Genomic DNA, 24,655 nt, shown 5'->3' with positions numbered 1-24,655 from the left:
GAGTAGGTGGGATTTGAGGTCTTTTTTAAAGCTGTGGTACGAGGGGTTGCAGCGCAGGTCTCTGGGGAGGTCATTCCAGATGATCGGGGCGTTTCCGGAGAACGAGCGGGATTGTGTGGAGCTCCTATTTGATAGGGGGGGGGGACGAGAAGTAGAGCATTTGAGCTTCTCGACTGCCGGGAGCAGCCCGCTTTTTCAAGTTTGTCGGAGAGATATTGCGGGGTTTGTTGGTGGAGGGCTTTGTGTGTAATGCAGGCAGTCTTGTATGCAGATCTTCCCTCAACGGGTAGGCAGTTTAAGGCCTTGAGGGCTGGGGTGATGCGGTCGAAGGGTTTGCAGTCGGTGATTAGCCTGGCGGCAGAGTTGAGCACAGATCTGAGGGGGGCAAGGTGTGTTTTGGGGTTTCCAGTGAGGATAGCATTCCCATAGTCTATTTTGGAGAGGACTAGGGATTGGACAACCCATTTAAAGTCATCAGAAGGAATGAAGGGTTTGAGTTTCTTAAGCTGCCGGAGAGTTCAGAGAGCTCCTTTTGCTGCGTTCTTAATGTGGTTGTTAATAGTGAGTTTGTTGTCGATATTGTAGCCAAATGATTTTGCTGAGTTAGATAAGGAGAGTGAGCAGTTCAGGTCATTGAGGTCAGAGAGCGAGCCTTGGATGGCGAGTTTGTTGTTTTTGGGTGAGAAGAGAATGATTTTGGTTTTATTTTAAGTTTGAGGTGATTGGAGAAGAACCAGGATTAGATAATACTCAGGGCATTGTTAAGGTGAATAATATCAGAGTGGGATTTGATCTTGTAGTACAGTTGGGATTTGTCCGTGTAGAGATGGTAGTTAATTCCTGCTTGTTTCAGAACAAGGGCAAGGGGTTCCATAAAGAGGTTGAAGATGGAGAGAGAGAGAATAGAGCCGTGGGGTACGCCTAGGGAGACAGGCTTGGGGTTGGAGAGGCAGTCCTTGATTTTGATTTGTTGTGTTCTGTGTTGGAAATAGGAGGAGAACCATTTGAGGGCTAGACCGTTGATGCTGTAACGAGTTTCGAGTGATTTAAGTAGAGAGGCGTGATTAACTGTATCGAAGGCAGCGGAGAGGTCAAGGAGAATGAGAAGGCAGGACTCCCCATTGTCAAGGAACTGATGGAGGTTGTCGACAATCTTGAGCATGGCTGTTTCCCTGCTGCATCCTTTTCTGAAACTGGATTGCAATGGGTCAAGGAGGTGAAAATTGTAGATGAGATTGTCGAGTTGTCGGAGAGCGCATTTTTCCAGTACTTTAAATAGCAGCGGGAGGTTCGAAATGGGGCTAAAGTTGTTAGGGTCATTCGGGTCGGCAGATGGGTTTTTGAGGATGTGAGTGATTTGATCAAGCTGGAGAGAGTCAGGGACACACCCCATGGCAAAGGAGGAGTTAATGATTGAAGTTCAGTAAGGGGCGATGATGTGTTTGAGGTCATGGACGAGGCTGGAGGGGAGAGGATCTTTGGAGTGCGAAGAAGGCTTGAGTTTGGAGATGATGCTGAGGACTTCCTGTTCAATGACAGGATGGAAATTTTGCCAGGAGGCATTATTTTTCATCAGGAGAGGTAGAGACAGGGCTATGTGTTGGAGTGCTAGGATGAAAGGGCGAGGTCGACAAGGGTGGGAGGGCTGAAAAGATGTCACCAGCAGGTAGAAGGGAAGGGGAGGCAGGGAGAGTGAGGAAAGATTGCTCAATTTTGGTGATTTTCTCAGAGAAGAAGTTGGCAATTTCTGCGCATCTCTCTGACGAAGCAATCAGCTCTGTGGGGGCAGATGATGTTTGTTTTCTAACAATATTGAACGGTTCTCTGGGCCTATTTTTGGCACGATCAAGTTGTGATCGAAATAAATTAGCCTTTTCATTGAAGATGTGTTTATTGTATTTCGATCTTGCTGATCTGAGGAGTGCTAGATGGGAGGGAGAGGGGTTTTGCCTCTATGTTCTTTCAGTCTGTCTAAGAGAACGTCTTTCATTATTCAGATCGGAGTTGAACCAAGATTTAGATGGGATGTTTTTCGTTTTTTTAGTTTGGGAGGGGCTAAGTGATCCAGCACCTCATTGACTGTCTTGTTAAAATGCTCAGTAAGCTCGTTGGCATTGTTGGAGAGAGGGATGAGCAGGAGTTGGGCTTGGAGTTCAAGTACGTTTGAAGGAATTTGACTAAGGTTTCTGGTCCATTTTAAGGGTTTGGAGATTTTTGTTGGGGGAGCGGGATTAGTTACGATCTTAAAAACAATGAGATGATGGTCCGACCAGTCAGTGGGGGTGATGCTGGAAAGGGACGTGAGGTCATTGTCGGAAATGATGGCGTCAAGAGTTCCTCCTTTGATGTGAGTTGGATGTTGAAATAGTTGTTTGAGATCGTTAATCTCTAGGAGGGTATTGAGACGCATGACTATGGGATCCTCTGCGTTGTTCCAATGGATGTTAAAATCTCCTAGGAAGAAGTTTTTGGAGTTTGAAAGAGAGGATAGTGAGATGAAGTCAGACAGTTCTTCGGCAAAGAGAGGCGGTTCACCTGGCTGGAGGTAGATGTTGTGCAGTCGGATGGGGGGTGCGCCCTGTATCAAGAGTTCAGCACCAAGGTATTCAACGGTTTGGTGGTCTGAGTCTTTTAGGAGGGAGAGATTAAGGACGTTTTTATATATTATGGCTAGACCGCCACCTTTTTTGACTGGCCTATCCTTCCTGAGGATAGAGAAGCCGGGAGGGATGATTAGGTCCAGAAAAGCCGCCAAGTGGTCCTTAAACCAGGTTTCTGTCCGGAAGACAATGTCAATGTCTTCGCTGAGTATAGTTTCGGATAATTCATTTGCATGTCGGACTGCCAAGCGGCAGTTTACCAGCATGCAGGAGAGGGGATTTGGGCTGTCTTATGTAGGATTGCATTGGATGGTGGTGAGTTGAAGAGGGGGTCGGGGGAAGGGCGTGCGGATTTTCAAAATGAAGAAAGCCAAACCGGTGGAAGCAGGCTGACAAAACTTCATTTTGAAACAAAATCAACATGATGAAATACTTTTCCCATGAATACAAAATGTTTCCCTGGAAAAGGTAAATGTACATTTCTTTAAAAAAAGGGTCTCAGTAGTCTTCTAGTTTCCCTTTTATGTCTTCTGTGGCCTGGTTGAAGGAAGAGGAAGATGGCATTGGGGAAGAAAGAAGAGGAGAGCGAAACTAAGGAAAGAGTGAAAAAGGAGATGGGAATTGATGGTGGCAGTAGTGTGGATAGGGTGGAGACTTATTTGGCAGGCTTGGAAAAAGAAACCCTAAGTGAAGGAAGGAAGTGGATCAGTTCATAATTCTCTAATAGTAGATAGAAGATAGAAAGGATTGTGGAAGGGGGGTTAAGAGGAGGATTAAAGAATAAGAAATGCAATTTGTTCAAGAAGTATTTTCACCAAGTTGATTTTGTCATCCTGCTTATAACACTTCGTGAAGAAAAATGTATCAAAAAGGTTATGACAAAATAATCTGTCATGTATAACAACATGAAAGGGCCGTTCCCAATAATATAATTGACCAATAGGTTCCACTGATAACAATTGCCCACAGAACAGCTGAGAATGTTTAAATAATTTTCTTATCATTAGTTTTTTTGCATAGAGAAAATTCATATTTAAGGTGAATAGGACATTATATATAAAAAATTCATATAGCGTCAGCCCAGAATTACAAGGAACAATAAAAACATTTTTTATATATCAGTCACTCATGCAATCAATCGCAGACACACTCATAAATCAAAAACATCCATCTCAATCCAGCCAACTACAAAAGAACTCTCAACAGCCAAACAGACAGAAGCGCCGACGCGTGTTTTGGAAAAATGCCACAGTGGGGAATTCCTTCATCAGGGCGCCAATCCTTCAGTTAATTATGGCCAACAAAGTCCTCAAAAGTTCCAAGAAGGTATAAGTAAAACAATTGCAAATATCCGGGCAGACAGCAGCATCTCACAGCGTATCAGAGAGGAATTCTTCCCAGCCCATGGATCATAGGGATGGTCGACGGCAAACCTCACACAAATAGAAGGTCAAAATCGTTGCAGGCGTAGAATATTCCCTCTCTAAGATGTTCTAAAAGAGCAGGGATTCAGAGGAGATGTAGGATCCCAGCGGTCCAGAGACGTGAAGGTAAAGAAATATATATATATTGGGGCGGAGTCCTTTTATTAAGCTTTCCTATCCATAGATATGATATGATGAGGCATAAAAGCAGAGATTTCAACCGATATGGCCACCAGTATCAAGAAAGTTATTCGTTAAAAAAAACGTCTTTACTTGCCAGAAATGTGCCCACAGTGCTTTTCCCCGAGCCGCTGACTCCCATAATAACGACAATCTGTCATACCAAGTTTTGTCAGGTAAGTTTTCCATTGGAAACACATATAACCATATAAAATTGCATGCCACCCAAGGTAGCTGTGCTATTTTGGCATTTAGGTACATGGGCCTAGTGAAAAGCTATTAAAGACAGGTGTGGTCTGAGAGTTAAAGACAGAGAAGGTATACTATCCCAGGACCCATGTTTAGAACTTAGGAGCTGTGATAATGGTATGAAGTTCAGAACCCGATAGGAGTGTGATGTCTTGTCTGATACTATTCCCTTTATCTGATAGGTCGCTTTTTCTGGCGTTTAACCCATGCTCGCCACCTGACATCCCTGCACCCTGCAAGGATCCATGGCTTCTGGCATGGTCTCCCCAGTGGCCTAGAGAAGCTGGACGCAGTGTATGAGAGGCACCTGGACCATCGCATCCTCTTCTTTAGCGGTAAGAAGTTCCCTGTGGGTGTCAGAAGTTTACAGCACTTAGCGGGAAAAAGATCTTTGACCCTGTGACATTTATCTAAACATCAAAGATAACACATTCTTGGCAGGACTAGTGAATGTACTGGCCAAGATCAACAAAACATATCCCAGAATCACAAGTCTAACAAGAAGGTTTACTCAGCATTCATCATGTTAAGCTTATTGGCCACTGGTTTGTGTTAGGTGCCAGGTCTTTCTGTGAAAATATGATGCTTTTCTGCAGCAGTCTCTGAAGTGTTGCAGCGTGAATCTTTCTGGATTCACTATGCCGTGCATTATTCCGCGGTCTAATGGTTGGGTCCGGAATCGTAGTATTTTCTTTGTTGTTTTTTTTTTCGTAGCCCAGGTGGGCGTCGACGTCCCACCTTCTGGTGTACTTCCTGTGACGCTGGCAAGCTTCCTGCGGAAGCTTCCACCTTTGGGCGCCATCTTCAGATTCTTTTTTCCGCCGTTGGGTCTGTATCATCACCGAGAGGTTCCAGAGTTTTTGGAGAAAAGAAGAAGGAAAAAGCTGAAATCTACCAAAAAAGTTTGGAGAATACATCCAGGAACAAGACCACCGAGCCGGAATGACGAAGAAGGAGGAGAACTTCAAACACTTTGACATCCAACGGAGAATGCGCACACAGGGGGCACACTGAGCGCAGGAATGGACAAGACCCCGTTTAAATTCTGCCGCAATTGCCACCACAAGTACACGCAGAAGGACCAGCACCCGGTTTGCAACCTCTGCCTGCCGGCTGACCACGAAAGCAAGGATTGCAACGCCTGCTCCGTCTTCACGCCGAAGACTCTCAGGATTAGAGAGAGGCAGAGGATAGCCAACCACAGCATGCAAGGAAACGGCCAACCTCCGTCGCTTCGGGACTTGGGCCTCTCCAGTGACGAAGAGGACAACATCGTCGAGGGACCAGATGACTTCACAATCGTAGAGACCAATAAGAAAACTACAAAAGAGGTAGGAGAGACGTCGACCCCTAAAGTCCCGACGGACACTCGAAAGCCTGAGTCAGACTCTCGAAAAACAGAGTCTAAGTCCACGAAAGGAGCACTGGCGCCAAGCATTTCGACGGCCGCAGCTACATCCAGGGATAAACAGCCCAGTGGATTCTTCAAAAAGGACTCCCAGGCGGCGAAAACACACGAAAAGCCTAGGTAGTCGAAGCACGCCCCTGAAAAGGAGCACTCGACACCGAAGGAAAAGGACCCGAAGGCTTCTTCGAAGTCGACGTCTATGCCGAAGAGATGTTCCAAAACACTCGACGCCAAACAGGCCGCCGAGATGGAAAGGAAAAAGAGAAGGCTCGAGGCCGAAATGGATAACATCCTACAAAGGAAAGGAGAATTCGACGAGCGGATGAAGAGGTTCACCATCCCGTCAAAGCCGGCGACGACTATCGTCGAAGTTGAGGACGAGGAGGAGTTCGACGCCGAAGAGCCGCCGAAAACTTACGAGCCCCCTGTGTTTTAATTGAGCAAATCAATGCTGTCAGGTGCATTAATCCAAATAAATGGAGTCCACAACACACAGTGAACACTGATCAGATTCGGATGATTAAGTCTGAAATCACAAAGTTCTGCTTAAAGGAAAGAATTGGCTTTGTTTGCAATGATTAAATAAAAACAGACATTCTGCTACATGATATAACACTGTTGAGTGCCACCTGACACTGGCTTCACTCAGAATGTAAATATCTTCCTAGACAATTAATAGAACAGTAAGTAAATCTAAAGTATGTGTCTCACAATGCATACATGTAATGTCAAACAACCACTAAATTAAAAATGTATAAAAACATAAGTATTTTATTCAATTCTGTGTATATTTTCATAAAAACAGTACAGATATCTAATACATAGTACTGACTACTAAATGTTAAAAACACAAAACGACACAGATCAGCAAATATATATCCATAGAAAACACTACAATAGATAAAGCTGTGGCAAGGCTGTATATGGTTCGAGGCGCGTTTTGACGTGTGTAACACCTTCGTCAGGAAGAGAGCCACGGGTCCTAAAATTAATAAAAACATTACTAAACAAAATATTCCTATAATTGTTTGACATGACAGTGTATTATTTATAAACAGACACTCATAAAGTTGGACACATACGTATATTCTCTTAATAGATATGCCTTCGGGGTTATCATCACTTAAAGGTAAAGCTAGCAGATACATTACGATTATAAATATCTAACATTAATAATTATGCAGTCAGTTATAGTACATGAACTAATAATTCAGTGGTACATATCATTCTACTCAGATAAAAGAGTCAAAGAATAGAAAAAAATCAATCCTGAACAGCCCATAGTTGCTTCACTCAGAGCATACTACCTGTTTGCAAAAAATAGCAAACCCAACAATTAAAGAACATACTTGCCACTTAAACCTACAATGACTGACCACAAATGGCTGCTACCTAACGATCGGAATTTAAACCTGCTCTCCTGCCATAAGCCAATTGTATGCAAACCAGTGTTGTAAGTATTATACACAGTCAATGTACCTATTCTTACCCTGGTTTTACAGCACTCTCGTAACCATCAGAGGTTGTTTAGTCCACACTATGCCAAGGCCTCATACATACATATAAATATTGTTAATCACAGTAGTACAGTAGAATTACCATGGAAAATAGATACAAAACAGCAGCATCCAAACAGAGGCCCAGGTTTACTAAGACAAATGACAAATTTTGCAGACTCATTTTGCTTTGATGCTGCTGACGTACAAACAGTCGGCCTATCGCAATGCTCAACCTCGTAACAAGGTGCAGGGACAAGAGCGCTTTGTCTAACATAGAATGTGTACTGGACACATACCCTTTGAGTAAAATTTCCTATGACAAAGATAGAAGGGACAGATGCATTGGATGTGTGCTGTGTACTGCAACACACATGGAATGTGTTGCTTTTTGAGGGAAATCACATTGAATGTGAGCTGGGCACTGCAGCACACATTGAATGTGTTGGTTTCCAAGGGAAATCAATGCATTCAATCTTGTTTTCATCTGCTTCCAGCAGATATTAGGTTTAGAAAGTCTGGCTATCTTAGTAGATGGGGTTTTCCGTAAATCCTACAGGTGTGTGAGTTGATCCACCTCCACTAACACCCTTCACTAAAAAGGTGTACTGTGAAAAGTGCACCTTTGTAGTGGAAAGCACCTTTTGTGCTACATGGCATGCATGGTAAAAAAAACATCAGTGCACTACTCTGCCATCTATTGGTTAGGTCCCAAAGTGCTGGTTTATAAAAGCTTTATCCACTCTGAGATAGGCGACGGAGCTTGTGTGAGTCACTGTGATGTTGACCATAAGGTCACAATGTCTCCTAACGTGACATCCATTTTAGATTCTTGTTTTTCACCTCCACTTTACTCTTTCATTCTGGAAGTGGGAGGATTGCATATGAAGGTAGAAGAGCTTCAAGCTCCAAAACCATTCTTACTGGTAAGTAACTGGTTTCTTTTACAGGATGAAATCTCTTTTAGATTCTCTTTGCATCAAATACTTAGTGGTATTATCTCTTCTGTGGCGGGGTTTTGATGAGAGAACAAAAAGAGAGAACAAAAGAGAACAAAAAAACCTACTTTCATTCTGATTGTCCCACTGCTGCCTACATTTATGCCTCTATACCTATGCAATAGTGTCTTGTAAGCGTGCTTTGATGACCATGTTGAAGCTTTACAAATGTCTTGTGACGAGACATTGGCCATGAACACTAGTGTTGCTCCTTCTTTCTGGTTGAATGTGCCTTTCTTCTCACCTTTAAAGTCTTATTTGCTAACTGGTATCAGAATGCTATAGCCTGTGCTATCCATCTTGCAATAGTACCTAATGTCTGTGGTGCGTACGCCATGAAAGAACGTGTGGTTCTTCTAATATCTTGTATTTTCAGCATTTAGTACATTACTGCTCTCCTTAGATGTAGAGTGTGTAAGGCTCACTCTGATGCATTAATGCAAATTTGGAAAAAAGCCAGGAGATTTATAGCTTAGTTAATATGGAAGGGTGAAACTACTTTAGGTGTGAACCTTAGGCAGCTGAAACTTATGTTTGCTAGTGGCAGAGTGTTGTATTCCCAAGTTAGGTCCATGTAGAGACTAAGGACTCTGCTTCTGAATGGGAAATGGACAGTGATGATGCTGGACAGCGTGACAGAAGTAACAATAGCTCGCCAGAACCTGGTGGATTTTCTGTAGGTAGTAGCGCTGAATGAGCATGGTGGAAACATCTAAAACAAGGGGAAGTGTCCCACATCGTTTATACAATATAACGCTCCAAATGGAGGGGGACATACCCAAGTAAATAAAGGGTCTCTTTTGGGAGAACTTGACATATGGTTACGATATTCTTTTGGCCGAAAAATATTGGCCACCTGATTTCGTAATGGATTGCCCAATGGAGGAAGAAGTTATTTTTCCTGCGTTCTCTAACCTCGTACCAGAATCAGTTACAATTTTTTTTAATTTTTTTAATTTTTATTTTGAAGGTCTTATATAGCGCGAACAAGATCCTTGCGGATATCAGAGTGCTGTACATTCAATCATGGTGGATATACAAACAAATGGATGTAGGTATAACAAAATTCCAAAATACATAGTGTAGGATACAGGAACAACATAAAACCTTTGCATTAGGTCACGGTCAGCGTGCGTATCTAGAACGACTGTGATAAACCGTGTCAAAGTAGGTGTTAATGGAAAGGAGGTGCTTGGACCCCGCGATACCTTGGTCTATGAGTGGGTGAGTTTCGCCATGAGGAACGCTTTCACTTCCTTTTTGACAGAAGCGGTAGAGGCATTTTTAGTCTAGTTTTTGGGGGCAGTGAATTCCAGATCCTGGGCGCCATTCCTGAGAAGGTTTGTTTATAGGTTTTCTTCCTGTTGAATTTTTGGGGTTTCAGTAGCAGGTTTTCAGCGTTTCTTGAGGCTCTTGTCCCACCCGAGATCATCAGCTTCTGAGCGAGGGAACTGGGTGCTTTGTGGTGTAAGGCCTTATGGGTCATGCATACTATTTTTAGGTGAATTCTGGCTTCGAACGGTAGCCAGTTTAAGGCTTTTAAGTCTGGGGAGATATGGGAGCTTCTCTTAGAACCAATGACGAGTCTTGCTGCTACATTTATTGAGGCTCTTAGGGGTGTTGTCGTCGCTTTTGGGAGCCCACACAAAGAAACACTTCCGTACTCCACCCTCAGGATAACTAGCGCTTGAACTGCCAACTTGAAATCGTTTGCTGGTAAAAATGGTTTCAGTTTCCTCAGCGTTTTTATCAGAAAGTTTGCTCCCTTTGTGGCATTACTAATTTGTTTCAGCATAGTTAGGTTGCTGTCCAGAGTTATGCCTAAGGACTTAGTGGAGTCTACAATGTTGGGTTGAACGTTGAATGCAGTAATATGTTTGATCAGGTCTTGCATCATGGGTACTTTGGTGGGTGGGGCTATAAGGAGGAATTAGTTTTTTTGAGCGTTCAATTTGAGATGGTTTTCTGCCAACCAAATCTGGGTGTTCCTGGGCGTTGTATTGAGCACTTTAATGTCTTCTAAGGACTGAGTCTTGAGATACAGTTGTGTGTCGTAAGCATACATATGATATTGAACGTTAGACGCATGAAGCAATTCAGTGAGGGGTTCCAGGAAGAGGTTAAACAATGTCGGAGGTAGTGAGGAGCCTTGTGGGACCCCCAGCGTGACTGGTACTGGATTGGATTTTTGCGTTCGGTTATGGAGGAAGGAGGTGAACAATTTTAGCACTGATCCAGATAGTCTCATTCTATGTTCTAGAATCTCTATCAGATTCTCATGTTTAACCGTATCAAAGGCTGATGATAGGTCTAACAATATGAGGAGACAAGCTCCGTTCTGATCCAGGATTTGTAGCGCATCATCAATAAAGTGTGTCATGGCTGATTCAGTGCTGTGACCTGCCCTGAATCCTGATTGATGTTTGTTAAGCAGGTCATAGTGATCAATGTGTTTAGTGAGTTGGTGATGAACACATTTTTCCAGTAGTTTGGCCAAGGTAGGAATGTTGGAGATAGGCCGGTAGTTGTTAAAGTCAGAGGGGTCGGCTGTGGGTTTCTTTTGTATGGGAGAAACCTGTCCGATTTTAAGGGTATCAGGGATGCAGCCTTGTTGGAGAGAGCTGTTAATAATTTTGGTCCAGAGGGGCAAAAGCCAGGGGGTCAGGTCTTTAACAGCATTTGCTGGGAGAGGGTCGGTGGTGTGATTGGCCGGCTTTAGGGTAGATAGAATTTTGCCTAAAGCTTCTTCTGAATATGTATCGAAGGATGACCATGATGCGTTGTTTTTTAAATTAAGCTTTGAGGTGATTTGGTGTGGTGCTGAAGGGGGTGGGAGTGGGGTGTGCACCAGAGGTCTTCAGGTCATTTAAGAGCTCCTTCTTGATATTGTCAGTTTTCTGAATGAAGAAGTCAGAGAATTCTTCACAGTTGGGTTGCAGGCTGGCTAAGTCTTGAGGTCGTTGTGGAACGTACTTAGATTGGGTTTTGATGAGATCAAAGAGTTTTTTTTGTCGATTTCTGGCTTGGTCTAGTTGGTGGCTAAAGAAGTGAACTTTCGTGCGCTTGATCTTTCTATAGTACGTGTTTCTCTTTTTACTTAGAAACTTGAGGTGGTACGAAGATGGGACTAATCTCCAAATGCGTTCGAGAGATCTGAGAGGCCTTCTATCCTCGTTAAGAAGACCGTTGTACTAGGGCATAGAGGGGCATATTATCAAGCCTGGGCGATAAAATTATCGCCGCTTTATCGGACGAAAACGGCCGATAAATGGGCTTGATAATATTCTCTTTTTTTTAAAGTTTTTTTATTGACAGCACAAGTAGACGTACATTTAAAAAATAAAGCATTTTTCAACAAGAGAAAAAAAATACAGAAAATTAGAATACATAAATTCCTCGAAAACTTAATCAAATAGAGAATAGGCAAAGAGATTTACGGTATATTAAAGAAAAATACATCAGTTTCTTCTGCATCAAATAGGCTCTGACCATGAAAGAAATAGGACCTATTCAAAAATCTAGTACTGCAAAGATAAAGTCGTTCATTCGTGAATAGGAAACAAATTACCCCAAATTTTATCAACTTTCTTCAAAGAACCAATCCCTCGAATTGTAGCAGTTGAAAATTCCATATCGTATATCTCGTTTACCAGAAGCCACCATTCGGTTACCAATGGTGGTTTGTCTGAGATCCAAGCCCTAGCGATTATCAGTCTTACACAAGAGGTTAGAATAAACATTAGATCCTTGTAAGTAGCAATATTTGGTTGTATTCCCAAAAGTATCATCTCGGCAGAGATTTTACCAAAGAACATTTTATTCAGTTTCAGCACTTTTTCTATTTCATCCTAAAATGTTTGTAGAGCCGGGCATGAGAAAATTATATGTACTATATCTGCTGCTAGTAGGTCGCATTTTGGGCATTTTGTACGTTCGGGTATTGCGTTATTCCCTGACCACTTAAAGAAGTGCAGCGGCGTGTAGTATAGCTGGCATACAGTCTTGTAGGATTAAAGTTTTAAGCTAGAAGAGTTAGTTAAAGAGTTACTGTTATGAAGAAAAGTGGAAATGTTATTTGGAGAGATGGGCATTCCTAAAGTAGTAGTCCATTTCTGTACGATTTTAATGCAATCATCAGGTTTAAGTTGACAAAGACATTTGTACCCCAGACTAATTATATCACTATTTGTTTCCCCGTAAATGCAAATCCAAATTTCTGAGTCTAAAATTTCCCTTAGTTTCATTTTTATTCAGGAAGAAATCACGTATCTGTGTGTACTTGAAAAGAGCATTTGCAGGTAGATTATAAAGTGTTCTTAAGGTGTCAAATGTTAAAAAACCTGATGATCTTTATAAGTCGGAAAGGTGGTTTACATCAAGATTAGCCCATGTTCTAACTATTGGATCGCTAAAAATCTCAGGTAAGCCCGGATTATACCACATGCTTAGTTTTGGGTGAAAGAACGTAGTTTTATTAATAGCCATAATGGTATACCATTTAAGGACTACATCTTTAGTGGTCTTAAACTTCACTCTTTTAAAGTAGTTTGGGTCATTGCTTCTAGCTAAAAATTGTACAGAGTTTGTTCCTAGCATAAATTGGTGATAAAAATAAGGATAGTTAGAAGAAAAAAGGCTACGTATCCGACCCAGGAAAGAAGCGTAAAAATAAAATTTAAAGTCGGGGAAGTCGAGGCCGCCCTTAGTAGTTGTTAGTTTGAGAAGAGACAAAGCTCTGCGATTTTTTTTGTAGCCCCAAATATAGCTTCCTAGAATACCGTCTAGTTTTTTAAAGAATAAGTTGTTAACCAAGAGCGGGATGGACCTGAACAAATACAAAAATGTTGGCAGAATGTTCATTTTTATAAGATTAATTCGTCCTATTAAATTTAAAGGAACCTTATGCCATTTTTAAAGAGTCCCTGTTATCTCCTTCAATAAAGTATCATAATTTAAGGCCATAATTTCTTTTAAGTTAGATATTATTTTAATACCCAAGTAATTCGCAGTGTGGCAAACCCCCAAAACTGGGGCCGGAAGCTTATAGTTTACAGCAATTTGCGTTTTGTTTAAATTTAGTTTGTATCCCGAAACCAATCCGAATTCGTCAGCTTCCTTAAGGATCCCAGCTATAGCTTTAGGTACATCGGTTGTATAAATTGCCAGATCGTCTGCGTAAGCAGTAATTTTGAGGGAGTTATTACCATGCGTAAATGGGATAATACATTCCTGGGTCAGTATTGAATTAATAAAAGGCTCCATTGCAAGAGCAAACAAAAGGGGTGACAGGGGGCACCCTTGACGTGTGCCTCTTAAAACCGGGAAACTATTAGAAGTCAAATTGGCATAACCTACTTTTGCGTTGGGTGAGTCATACAGGGCTTGAATCCTGGTAAGAAACTGTTTCCCAAAGCCCATCCTCTTTAATAAAGCCCAAAGGTAATCCCACCCCATTCGGTCGAAGGCCTTTTCTGCGTCTAATAACACCATACCGAGTGGGGAGGGATTAGTGTTGGCAACGTCAAATGCAGTAATAGCAGTATTAACATGTGCTGTCGTGTCTCTACCCGTCACAAAGCCGTGCTGGTGTTGACTAAGTAATTTAGGCATTAGCGGGGCTAATCTTGTGGCTAGTAACTTTGAATAAACCTTGGCATCAGCATTTATCAGGGAGATGGGCCGATAAGACCCACACTCCACAGGTGATTTATCCTTCTTTAAAAAAAAAAAATTTTTAGCAGTTTTCCAGGAGTTAGGGATTTTGCCTGTGTTTCCGATTTGATTAATCACCGAGCAAAGTGTAGGTAGCAGTTCCTCGCTACAGCATTTGTAAATTTCTATTGGAAGTGTATCATCACCAGCAGATTTCCCCGATGGGAGAGAAGAAATAGCCATTTGTATTTCGGATAGTGAAATATGTCCTTCAAGTGGTTCCATTAAGTCAGGTTCCCTATCTAGTGACCAATTCTTAGTTAAGTATCTTTGTATGTTCTCTTCAGTAGGGGTAGTTTCAGGTGTGTAGAGGTTACTATAGTATGTTACAAATTGTTGTAGTATCTGTTCTGGTTGATTGTAGCTAATCCCGTCCGCCCCTTTAATGTTTTTTATAATAGAATTGGCCCTGTCTTCAGCAACCTTATAAGCAAGAATTTTGCCGACTCTGTCACCACTTTCGTATTGAGACTGTTTGTATTTATGTAGTTTCGAGCTAGCTTTTTCTCTTAAAAAAGTTTTAATTTTAGACCGAAGGGTAGTCAGTTTTAGTTCCAATAAAGATTTATTTTTCGAAATTCGTCCCCCTAAGTTCTCTTGTATGATAGCCTCAACCAGGTGTTCTTCCAGTGCCCTTATTCTAGAGGTCATTTCCAAGGTCTCATCCTTTCGTTTTTTGTTTTGTCTCATAATAAATTGCTGAGCAAATCTTCTGATGCTCGCTTTACATGCATCCCATACGTAAATGAGATGTGTTGAATCTAAGTTAAGTTCTAAGAATTCTTTAATATGTTTCTTTAATTGAGAAACAAAAAAGTATCTATTAACAAGTACCTTGGAAAAGAAAATAACCTAGCAGCCGGTTTAGGAGATAGTATATTGAACCGTAGTATGATGGGATTATGGTCCGACGTTACTTTTGGGCAGATCTCCATTTTACTGCCCTCTAAAACCCGATCTGTCGTCCAGGCCATATCAATGCGGGAGCACATTTGGTGGGGGGCAGAGTAATATGTATAACCTGCAAGTGTCGGATATAGGTTCCTCCATGCGTCCTTTAAATTATGAATGCGCGATAGCTCTAAAATAGCTGCCCTAGTTTTACGCATACACTGTGATGGGTTCGTCTTGGTCGTGTCCCTTGTATAGTTCATAACACAATTAAAGTCTCCCATCATTATTGTTTCTCCTTCCCAGTCCAAAAGTTCAATATTGAGACGATCAAAACCCCCCGCATCATCAGTGTTTGATCCGTACACGGCACATAGTACATATTTTACATCCATTAAATTAAATTGTGCTAATGCCCATCTACCGGCTTCGCCTGCAGCGGTTCTAAGTTACTCTATCTTGAAAGTTTTCTTCTTAAGTATAGCGACACCCCTAATTGGTACATTCAAAGAGGTACAAGTAATCAGTTCATATCCCCCTTGCTCCATCATCTTACGATCCTGAAATTGGATGTGAGTCTCGTTTAAAAGGGCAAAGTGAGGGTTATACATTTTCAATTCTTCGAAGACTAACTGTCTTTTAATTTTGCCATTGAGACCAGAGACATTCCATGCTAGACAATTTATTTGATACATTTGTTCGATTTTAACCTCTTTAAGCAGTGCCTATTACATTTTTTATTCAAGTCTGTACATGTGCTTGTGCTTGTGCTGTCGCTTTCACCCTTGTTACCCCTACCCCTTCCCCCCTCTTCCCTCTCCCCTTTAGCTTCTCCCCCTGCTCTAGAGGCCCCACCCCAAGTACCTACCCAGAAGCCTCCCACTATCTTCTGCTGCCGTTAAATGGGCAGCTGACCAGAGAGGTCTCCCCACAGTCTCCCCCTCCGTATTAAACTCATATACGTAATCCCAACCCATCCCGACCCTAAAGAAAAATGTTAAAGAACAAAGTGATTAATCGTAACTTTCAGATTCTAGGTTTCTATAAGATTAACTACCTAGATTTAAGTATCCATTTTTTTCTAAAAGTTGCTCCGCGTCTTTAACATTGTTGAAAAAATAAGTGTGCCCTGCATTTATAACTTTAAGACGCGCAGGTTCTTGGAGGTATGCTGTAGCCCCCCCTAGACTTGAAAGAGTCTATCATTTTCCGCAGCCCCCATCTTTTGTCCATAGTAGCCTTACTAAGGTCTGATTTAGCAAAGAAAGTTATATTATCACAAGTCACCGGTGTATTCGGTCGAGCTTTCAATGAAATTGCCTGTCTTAGCAAGTAGTTGCCGAAGTAAGCCATAATTGGTCGAGGGTATTTGCTCTCTTTATTCTTAGAAATAATCGGTATTCTATGTACCCATTGGAGTTGGCAGTCCCAGTCCCAGTCACCCAGGTCTGGGAATGCATTTTGAAAAAGTCGGATCAGGTAGGCCCTTGCGTCGGAGCCTTCAGTCCCTTCGGGGATTCCAAAAATTCTTAGATTCTGGCGCCTCTGTCGGTTTTCAAGATCCTCGACTTTGTTCTTCAAGGTCTCTATGTCTTCCTTATGTTCTATTGTAGAGGCAGTAGTAGTGGCCAATGTTTCCTCGACGTCAACTACTCTCTGCTGTAGTTCTTTAATATCTTTAGTAACTCCACATAGCTTGTTAGTGACTTCCTGTAGACAGTTATGTATCTTACAATTGTCTTCCTTTAGTTGGCGAAAATGTTGTTGAGACTCTTCGTGATGGACTATTAATGTTTTTAAGATTAAATCCAGAGAAGAAGAAGAAGTCTCAGTTTGAGAAGGAATAGGAGAGAATATGAGAGATGTAACGGGAGATGTAAGGGGTGTAACAATAGTAGCTGATGTGACCGGTAATGGAGTTGCCTGGTTGCATAAAGTAGTAGGTATAAGCACTACAGGTGTAACGTCCGTAGAGACCATAGTGGTAGGTGCCAGATTGGATATTGAATTTGGAGCTGATTCTGAGCTTGGTAAGTTCCCTTTACGAAGAGGGGTCTGAAAAGTATAATCTTGTGAGTTGTCAGTTTCTACGGGGTGCTTTCCTGGTAGTACAATAGACAACTTTTGAGAACCCCCTTTAACCTGCATCCACTTAAGTAAAGGACTTTGGTCTTTGATTATGTTCTCCCCTATAGCTCCTGTAGCAGTTGAGAGTAAAGTTGTTAACAGTGTTGCTGTTTCTTTAGTCTTCCCTTTCTTCGCTCTTCCTTTTCCTTTCACCTTTCTTTTAGTGACAGCGGATTTTTCTTTTCTTGTTTGGGCTCGGACATTCTCAGTTCGTCTGCCTATCCCTTCCTCCACTCCTTCCTCCATTCCCTCCTTTCCTTCGACAAACTCCTCATACTCATCGTCGTTAGAGTTAAGTTCCTGTATTGAGTTAGCCTCAGTATTCCCCATGTCATTATCGATATTGGAACTTTTCTCTTCTATAGTTGTAGTTGGTGGTGGCGCCAATGTCTGTGCTTGTAGATGCACATATGTAGATTTAGGAGTTAGCGCGGTGACTACGGGGGACGTATCGGTATGTAAGGGCACATTAATATCGGGTACGTCAGTGTCAATATCGGTATTCAGCTCTTGTTCAGCTCCCCCGGTGGAAGCCTCAGGAGGTCCGGTTGTAGTACTCAGTACAGGTTTCGTAGATTGCGCGGGTTGCGCAGATAATACCTTGTTTGAATTACTCCCTGCTGATGAATTACAATCTGACTCCCCCCCCCTGACAGTACATCATTATTTAGCCCCCCTTGTTGAATAGCCTTGCGACTAATGTTGCCAGTCTTTTTGGTCTTATTATTAGCCGTATCTGCAGAAATATCGTCGTCTTTGATTTTGGTTTTGGTTTTTAATTTGGACAAAATCACTTTCTCCTTTATTTTGATATTAGTAGGAGGGGGGTTAAGCAGTGGTTTGCCAGCTTGGATCTCTTGTTGACTGAGGCAAGAAGTACGTGCCACCACTGCAGGTGAGATAGGTCTAAGCAACTGTGCTCTCCCTTCATCTATTCCTCTCCTCAATTCTTCTGATCCCTCCTTCAGGGGAGTACCTTTCAGCAGAGCTTTATTCTGCCTTGTGTTTTTTGGAGCCATGAGAGCCATAAGGGTATGCCTTCGTGCCCGTTTGTATTATCTTGCCAAATCTTAATTATGTAGGCAGTGATCAGTTTTGGCAGTCACCCCCAAACCAAGCCTCGCCAGGAGTCTTTTGCAGGTGCTGGTGCTGGTACTGGTGCAGGTGCTGGTGCGGGCGCTGGTGCCGGGTGAATGAAGCTGGAAGGAGCAGTGCGGCACTCTTTGAATCACGAGTCTCTGATCCAGTAGTCAGTAGCCAGTAGCCAGTAGCCAGTAACCCCCCTATCAGTACACGTACAGGTACTTTTCTCAGGATTTTTTTTCAGGAGCTTTTCAGGAGAAGCGGTGCTATTAAAAAGCACTGGTTTTGAAGCTTTTGAAGCTTTTAGAGCCTTTGCAATAGTCACGCAGTAAACTCAATAGAAACCGCTCAAAAGCACCCCCGGCAACAGTGCTGCTTCTCTACACCTCACCTCTTTCAGCTTGCAGTTTAATTCGTCATGTCTCGGTGCTTCAATCGCCTCGGCTTTTCAGCTCAGTCCCCCGCCGCGTCTTACTGCAACTGCAAGCCGTACATTGTAAACCACGAAAGCCGCGGCCGTAGTCCGCCCAACCGAACTCAGCTGAGTCGATCTGAAGTTGGCCGCAAGCTACACAGAGCGCTGAAAAAACGCCAAACGAATCCCGGTAAGCAAAAGACTCCTCTGGATCGCCCGGGCTCACTCGGGCGCCCGTTGTCACATCAGTCGATCGGTCTCAGTACCCGGCTTTCTCATTTCTTTCGCGGTCGATCAGCTGGGTTGGTGCGCTGTTAGTAACGCAGGAGGGAGATCTCTGTGGGAGGACCTCACTGCAGCGGCTTCAATCCGCCATCTTGCTTCCGGAGGGCTTGATAATATTCTCTATGGAATTCCAATCGAAGCCCATGTTAGATGTCTTCACATCTAACATGGGCTTCGATTGGAATTCATAGAGCATATTATCAAAGCCATTATCGCCGCTTTATTGGCAGTTTCCTGCCGATAAAAGCAGCGATAATGTATCGCCTGTCCTTGATAATATGCCCCTAAGTCTTTTGTGGAGACTCTCTTTAGTTGTAGGGGGGCAAACTCATTCATTAACAGAGTCATAGAGTTGAAGTAGTGGTTGGTGAGATCAAGTACGTCGGAGGAGCCTGCAGGGGGCATAAGAAGGTTGGAGCAGGCAGAGGGTAAAGTGTTAGGGTTGAGTTTTTTTAGGTCTCTTCCAAATATTTGGTTTTGTGGATTGAACAGAGTTCAATTTCAGAGTTTCATTGATAAAGAAGTTGACAATATAGTGGTCTGACCAGTCACAGGGTTGGATCGAGACCAACTGAATGGTGTCACTTTTGGAGATTATTACATCCAGGATTGACCTTTTTTTTATGTGTACGGCTGTTACACATTTGGGTAAGGGTTAAGTCGATAAGGAAGTGTTTGAGACTATCAACCACTGCGTCGTTGTGGTCATCCCAATGGAGATTGAGGTCGCCCAGGTGAGTGGGATGATGAGTCACCTCATCACAGAATCCCATTAAAACCAATTCCTCAACAACAGAGACAGTACCCAACTAAGCTTGAGGCAAAGAAACAAGTCAGGGAGATCCTGGATCAACTTGAATACCGGGGCGTGATTGAGAATTGCACCTCATATGAATAATCCTTTGTTTCACGTAATGAAACCCAATAATTCATATTGTCTGGTCTTAGGTTATAGACATTTAAACGCATCAACATGCACATTTGCAATACAAAATGCACATAGTGCTGCACTAATAAATAACATTGTGTTGAAAATATAAACAAAACACTATATATCTCAAATGGATTTTTTTTGCCAAAATATAGCATCTGGGAGCAGATATTTGACAGCACATATTTGTGTGCATGACAATGTTGGATTTGTTTTCCTGAAACTAAATATGTTTAAACATCTAACTTCGCACAACATTATCACAGCGCCCTGAATATCATGTACAAGGTCTTGTTTTTCACTATGTCCAAATGTCATTATTATCTTCAACCATGGGGCCATCAGGGCTATCTACATAGCCATAAAATCACTAATCTATATGCACATCGCAAGGTTGCTTTCTATTATCAAAGAGGAGCATCCAGATAGATTAGCAGAGGAGGTACTTCTGCTGACACTGAGGTCCTTGCATGCTGAGAAATCACTGTGCAGCAGTCTGACATCTCGTGAGGGGTGTCCGGTTCGTAACCAAGATGGGGTCCTTCACTCTATCCCAACTGGTAATGGGTTGGATCGTCTCTTGAGGGGATTCTTGGCTGTACACCTACACACACTCTAAGAACACTTAGAGCAGGGTTCACATAGTAGGAGTAAACTTGATTACTGCCTTGTTTTATATGGCTGCATACACACATTGTTTTAGCAGCACAGTAGAACGATATCTACTATTTACGATCTTGGTGCTTGTAATCATGTTTATCTGCTTCTGTCTACTAATCATTGCAGCACACGTATTTTATGCAAGAATAACTTTGGTTCAATAAATATTATTGAAAACGTCCAACTGCGTATTCTCTGTATATTTCTCTGAGAATAAGAAAGCACTAGTGACTGAGCGAAAGGTTCTGTACTGTTTCCACGATCCCTGAGGTGTCAGGGTTGTCATGCTCAGTGGTTGCCAGAAAACCATTCGCTCACTGATAGGTTAGGGGGGCTTACGGTCGCACTGTGAACTAGCTGGCCTATAGGCCCAACATATCCTGGGTTGGTGTCCGAAATCAGTCTTGGCACAAAGTCCCTAGATTATGTTGTCCAAACAATGCACAGATCCTACGGATTGGTTGGAACTATACGACAAGAATAAGGGCCGTCGGAGGTTTAGCCATTTGACCGCCTACACTATTTAGCGTGGGCGAACAAAAGAGCAGTTTTTTAAAACTACTTTATTTTTTATTTTATTAGGGGTAAGATGCACACACAGCAAAATTACATTTCTTTACATTACACATCAAATAATTGTTATAGTATAAAGCAACGGGGATGGCCCTCGATAGACATACATAATACTGTTCAGTGTTGTTTGTCTGTCACTTAGTCCACCTGCTCCACGTCAGATGATTGACTTTCAGCTTTGGAGGAGGACATCCGACATTGCCATGTGAATTCTGTCGTCTCTTTATTCTCTGTTTATATAGGTGACAGATAGCCTCCATGTTTTCTCAAATTTATGCACCCTATTGTTAAACAGTGCAGTTAGTCTCTCCATGGCATATATAATCCAAACTTTCCCCCACCAAATGCTGAGTATGGGCACCTGCTGTTGTTTCCACATTTGAGCAATGCCTAGGCGGGCGCCAGAGAGAAGGTGGGCAGATAATATCCCTCAGTGGGGTTATCGTAGGATGGAGTCTGTTCCCCAGGGTCCACTGGAGAATGAAGAGGGTATTGTGAGGCAAAGGAATGTTTGCTATTGTCTGTATCCATGTAAAGCCCTTGTCCCAAAAGGCCTGGACTCTCGGGCATGCCCACCACATATGCAAGGAAGTGCCCCTATCGCCACAGGCTTCCCAGCAATATTCCGGGCTGTAGAACATCTTGTGGAGGTGTACGGGGTTCAGTTACTAGCTTGTTAGTATTTTATAGGCATTTTCTTTGTAGCCTTTGCAGGGGGAGGACTTTAACTCCATCTGCCAGATAGCCTTCCATGTCTTCTCTGTGATTTCTACACCCAGTTCCCTCTCCCACTGTGTCACTGGATTGATCAAATTCCAGGCCAAACAGGTGGTGCCCATGAGGGACATGCCTATTATGTTAGCCAGAACCTCTGTTTTAAAGGCTGATATGTGCAGCCAAGCATGCCTGTGATGCGCAGGAAGCACCATGCCAGTGATCAGCTGTGTACTTGCTGTGTCCGCTGAAACAAGGCCTGATTTTAGGTATGAGTTGACAATGTTTTCCCCTCCTCAATCACTACCTTATCCCTCTTCTGATATTCCAATGTAGATGCAACTTCAGATCTTCCCAGTGCTGATGGGCACACCTGTTCAATAGAGCATTGCAGCTGGCAGTCCTCCACGTGGTGGCTGAAGCCCCCTCCATCTTCCTCCCCACCACCTCCATGCTCTTTCTGTCCTTCTGTGGGGGTCACCCATAGTGGCGGGTGACTGAGCTCTTTTCCTGGAAATATGAAGGAGTCTGGCTCTACTGTGGTTGTGTGTATTGTGAGCCCAGAGTTGATGCTGCATATTTCTTCTCTATCCTTGGCGTCACCACCACAGAAGTTGCTGGCTTATTAAGTGCTTCCTATCATGCTCTAGCTTGCTAGGAAACATAGTAAAAACAACTTTTTATAATACACTGGATTATAAATCTTTAAAGGGAAGTCTGCGTCCTTCTTCTGAACCTCCATTTGAACCCCACACACATCTGTTGCATTCTGAACAACCCCGTATATAGAAATGTCAACGGGTGGGGATGCCCTCGTGGGATACATATCCACCTCCTCCTGTGGTAAATCTGCCTCCAGGTCCTGCCATAGTCTCTATTCTTCCTCATGCAAGTCAAACTCCATTTCTTCTACATCAGCCTCCAAATGTGAGTGATGAAATTCCTCATCTGACCCATCTCTACCTCTTGTTGTGGGCCTTTACTTTCAGGAGTCTCCATCTCCTGTGTAAGCTTTTGACCCCTAAAGGCATAGGTGTCTTATGTACTGCCTTAGGTTCCTCAAAGAATCTTTTCGTTTTCATTAAATGTTTTATTTCTGGCTCTAGTGGCCTTCTCTTCTGGTGCTTGCCCTTCGAAAACGTCTTCCTCTTCTTCCCCTTTTGAGCTCAATCATCCTCGTAAGTCGAGCCATCTCTATTCAGATTCTCCTTCCAGGGGAGATTTTCTCTGCATCAATGGGTTCTGCTTGTGCAATCCAACATTGCAGCTAACGTCCCAGGGACCCATACAGCCCACGCCAACATTAGAGTGGATTTTTTTTTAGTAATCTAGCACTTACTGATCCAACCATTAGAATAACGCACAGCATGTGAACTTAGAAGAGATTTAACATGGGTGACAGGCTTCAGCGGGGTTACAAATAATTCAGGAACAGAGAGTCTTCCTCATAGTTTACATGCAAACTATCAATGTGAACACCTGCATGAAAATGAGGCAAACATGGGTAACTTAGGCGGCAAGCATCATAGCCCATATGTTATTCTCAAATAACATGTAACCCATAATCAGGAGTAATCAGTCGTTCCCCTTTCCCCTGGAATTCCTGTTTGCCATTTGTGGATGTACTTGCATGGCACAGGGAGTATTTTCAGGCCACAAAACTGGCACAATCATAATGGGCCCCAAGATTGAATTTAGACACATGCCCAGTGAATATGTCCTCAGATGAAAACTGAGTGTTGTGGTGCATTCTCAAACAAAATCCCAGAACCACTGACTTAACGTGAGATTTCCCCAGACCAATTTGGAAATGAGTGCCTGGCACTGACCCACCTTTTAAAGTTTAATGAGTTAAATTAAAGTTACGCAGCTGGCCCGCTGGGCTGCCCGGTCAACAGATGCGGTGGCCTCCAATCACGGGGTGGAGGACCACCTGCCTAATTTCATGATTGATACCTGCCTGGCGGTGATATTAAAAAATTATATTAGAGGCAAAAGTGTGTTAGCTCCACTATAGTCTGATGGAAATACTAAATGGGTGCCATGTTGTTTTGACCACACTTGGTATTTATTTGTTTAAAAAAATATAAACTCCCTGTGTGAACGGTTGTTTCTGATTTAGAAAGAACCAATGGCCCTTATGCGGAGGGACATTACTATCTGTGTGTGGATGCTGCTTATTCTTTTCAATACTCCGTTCTGCCATTCCTTGTATGGTAAACCCAGGCCGGGAAAAACATAGATGGTCAGCTCAGCCTTGTAGGGAGGCCAGTCGCCACTGTGACCTTGTGGTCCAGTAGGCTATCATGTCAAGCATATCCAATGGCAGAGGAGGTTGAGACTTTATCAGTGAAACCTGCCTCTAATGGAGGCAAGAGAAGGAGGAGTTTGACCATTGGGGAATTTCCAGTGTTTGGGTGAATGCGCCATATCCGCCAAGGTCGAAAGAACCCATTAGGCTATCATGATGGGGGATGTGGGGAAACCGCATCAGTAATACAGCACTAAAAGTTGAAGCTACCTTGATATACTGTAATTATTGGTTGCAGTACTACCAGCCAATAACACGTTTCTCTCTGTGGAATGGGAAATAGCAGGAATCAGCGTTTATGCACCAATTTCCTTTTGTTATTTTCTCCTTTTGGGAATTTTTCTCTTTGCACATTTGCCATGTTTTACTTGCTGAAATTATGTGGCGAGGATCTTGGAAGTGCAGTGCTCCAACACACCTCATAATCCTGAATATCTTGCATTTACTTAACTCTAACGAAAGAGATCAGCTCACTAAGGGTGCCTGCATTGCTGGTAGGACCTTCCTGCACCAAAACAATCTTTTGACGCATTTTTCTCACATAGAAAGAGGAAGTAACGAGGAGAAATAAATATATATCAATTTGTTATGCCTCACC

General features: G+C 42.8%; 1 protein-coding gene across 1 annotated transcript in view; it reads left to right on the top strand.

Annotated features, from left to right (window-relative positions):
* Positions 1–24,655, top strand: part of LOC144789783 (matrix metalloproteinase-17-like) — a 184,089-nt gene that overhangs the window by 128,321 nt on the left and 31,113 nt on the right. Inside the window, exon 8 of the mRNA XM_078665354.1 lies at positions 4,636–4,788. Within this exon, the coding sequence (XP_078521480.1) occupies positions 4,636–4,788 (153 nt within the window). The remainder of the gene's footprint in view (positions 1–4,635; positions 4,789–24,655) is intronic.

Source organism: Lissotriton helveticus, chromosome 1_1, assembly GCF_964261635.1.
Source record: "Lissotriton helveticus chromosome 1_1, aLisHel1.1, whole genome shotgun sequence".
NCBI classification, from domain to species: Eukaryota; Metazoa; Chordata; class Amphibia; order Caudata; family Salamandridae; genus Lissotriton; species Lissotriton helveticus.
Note: the sequence above shows the minus strand (reverse complement) of the source record. Positions and strands in the feature narration are given on the sequence as shown.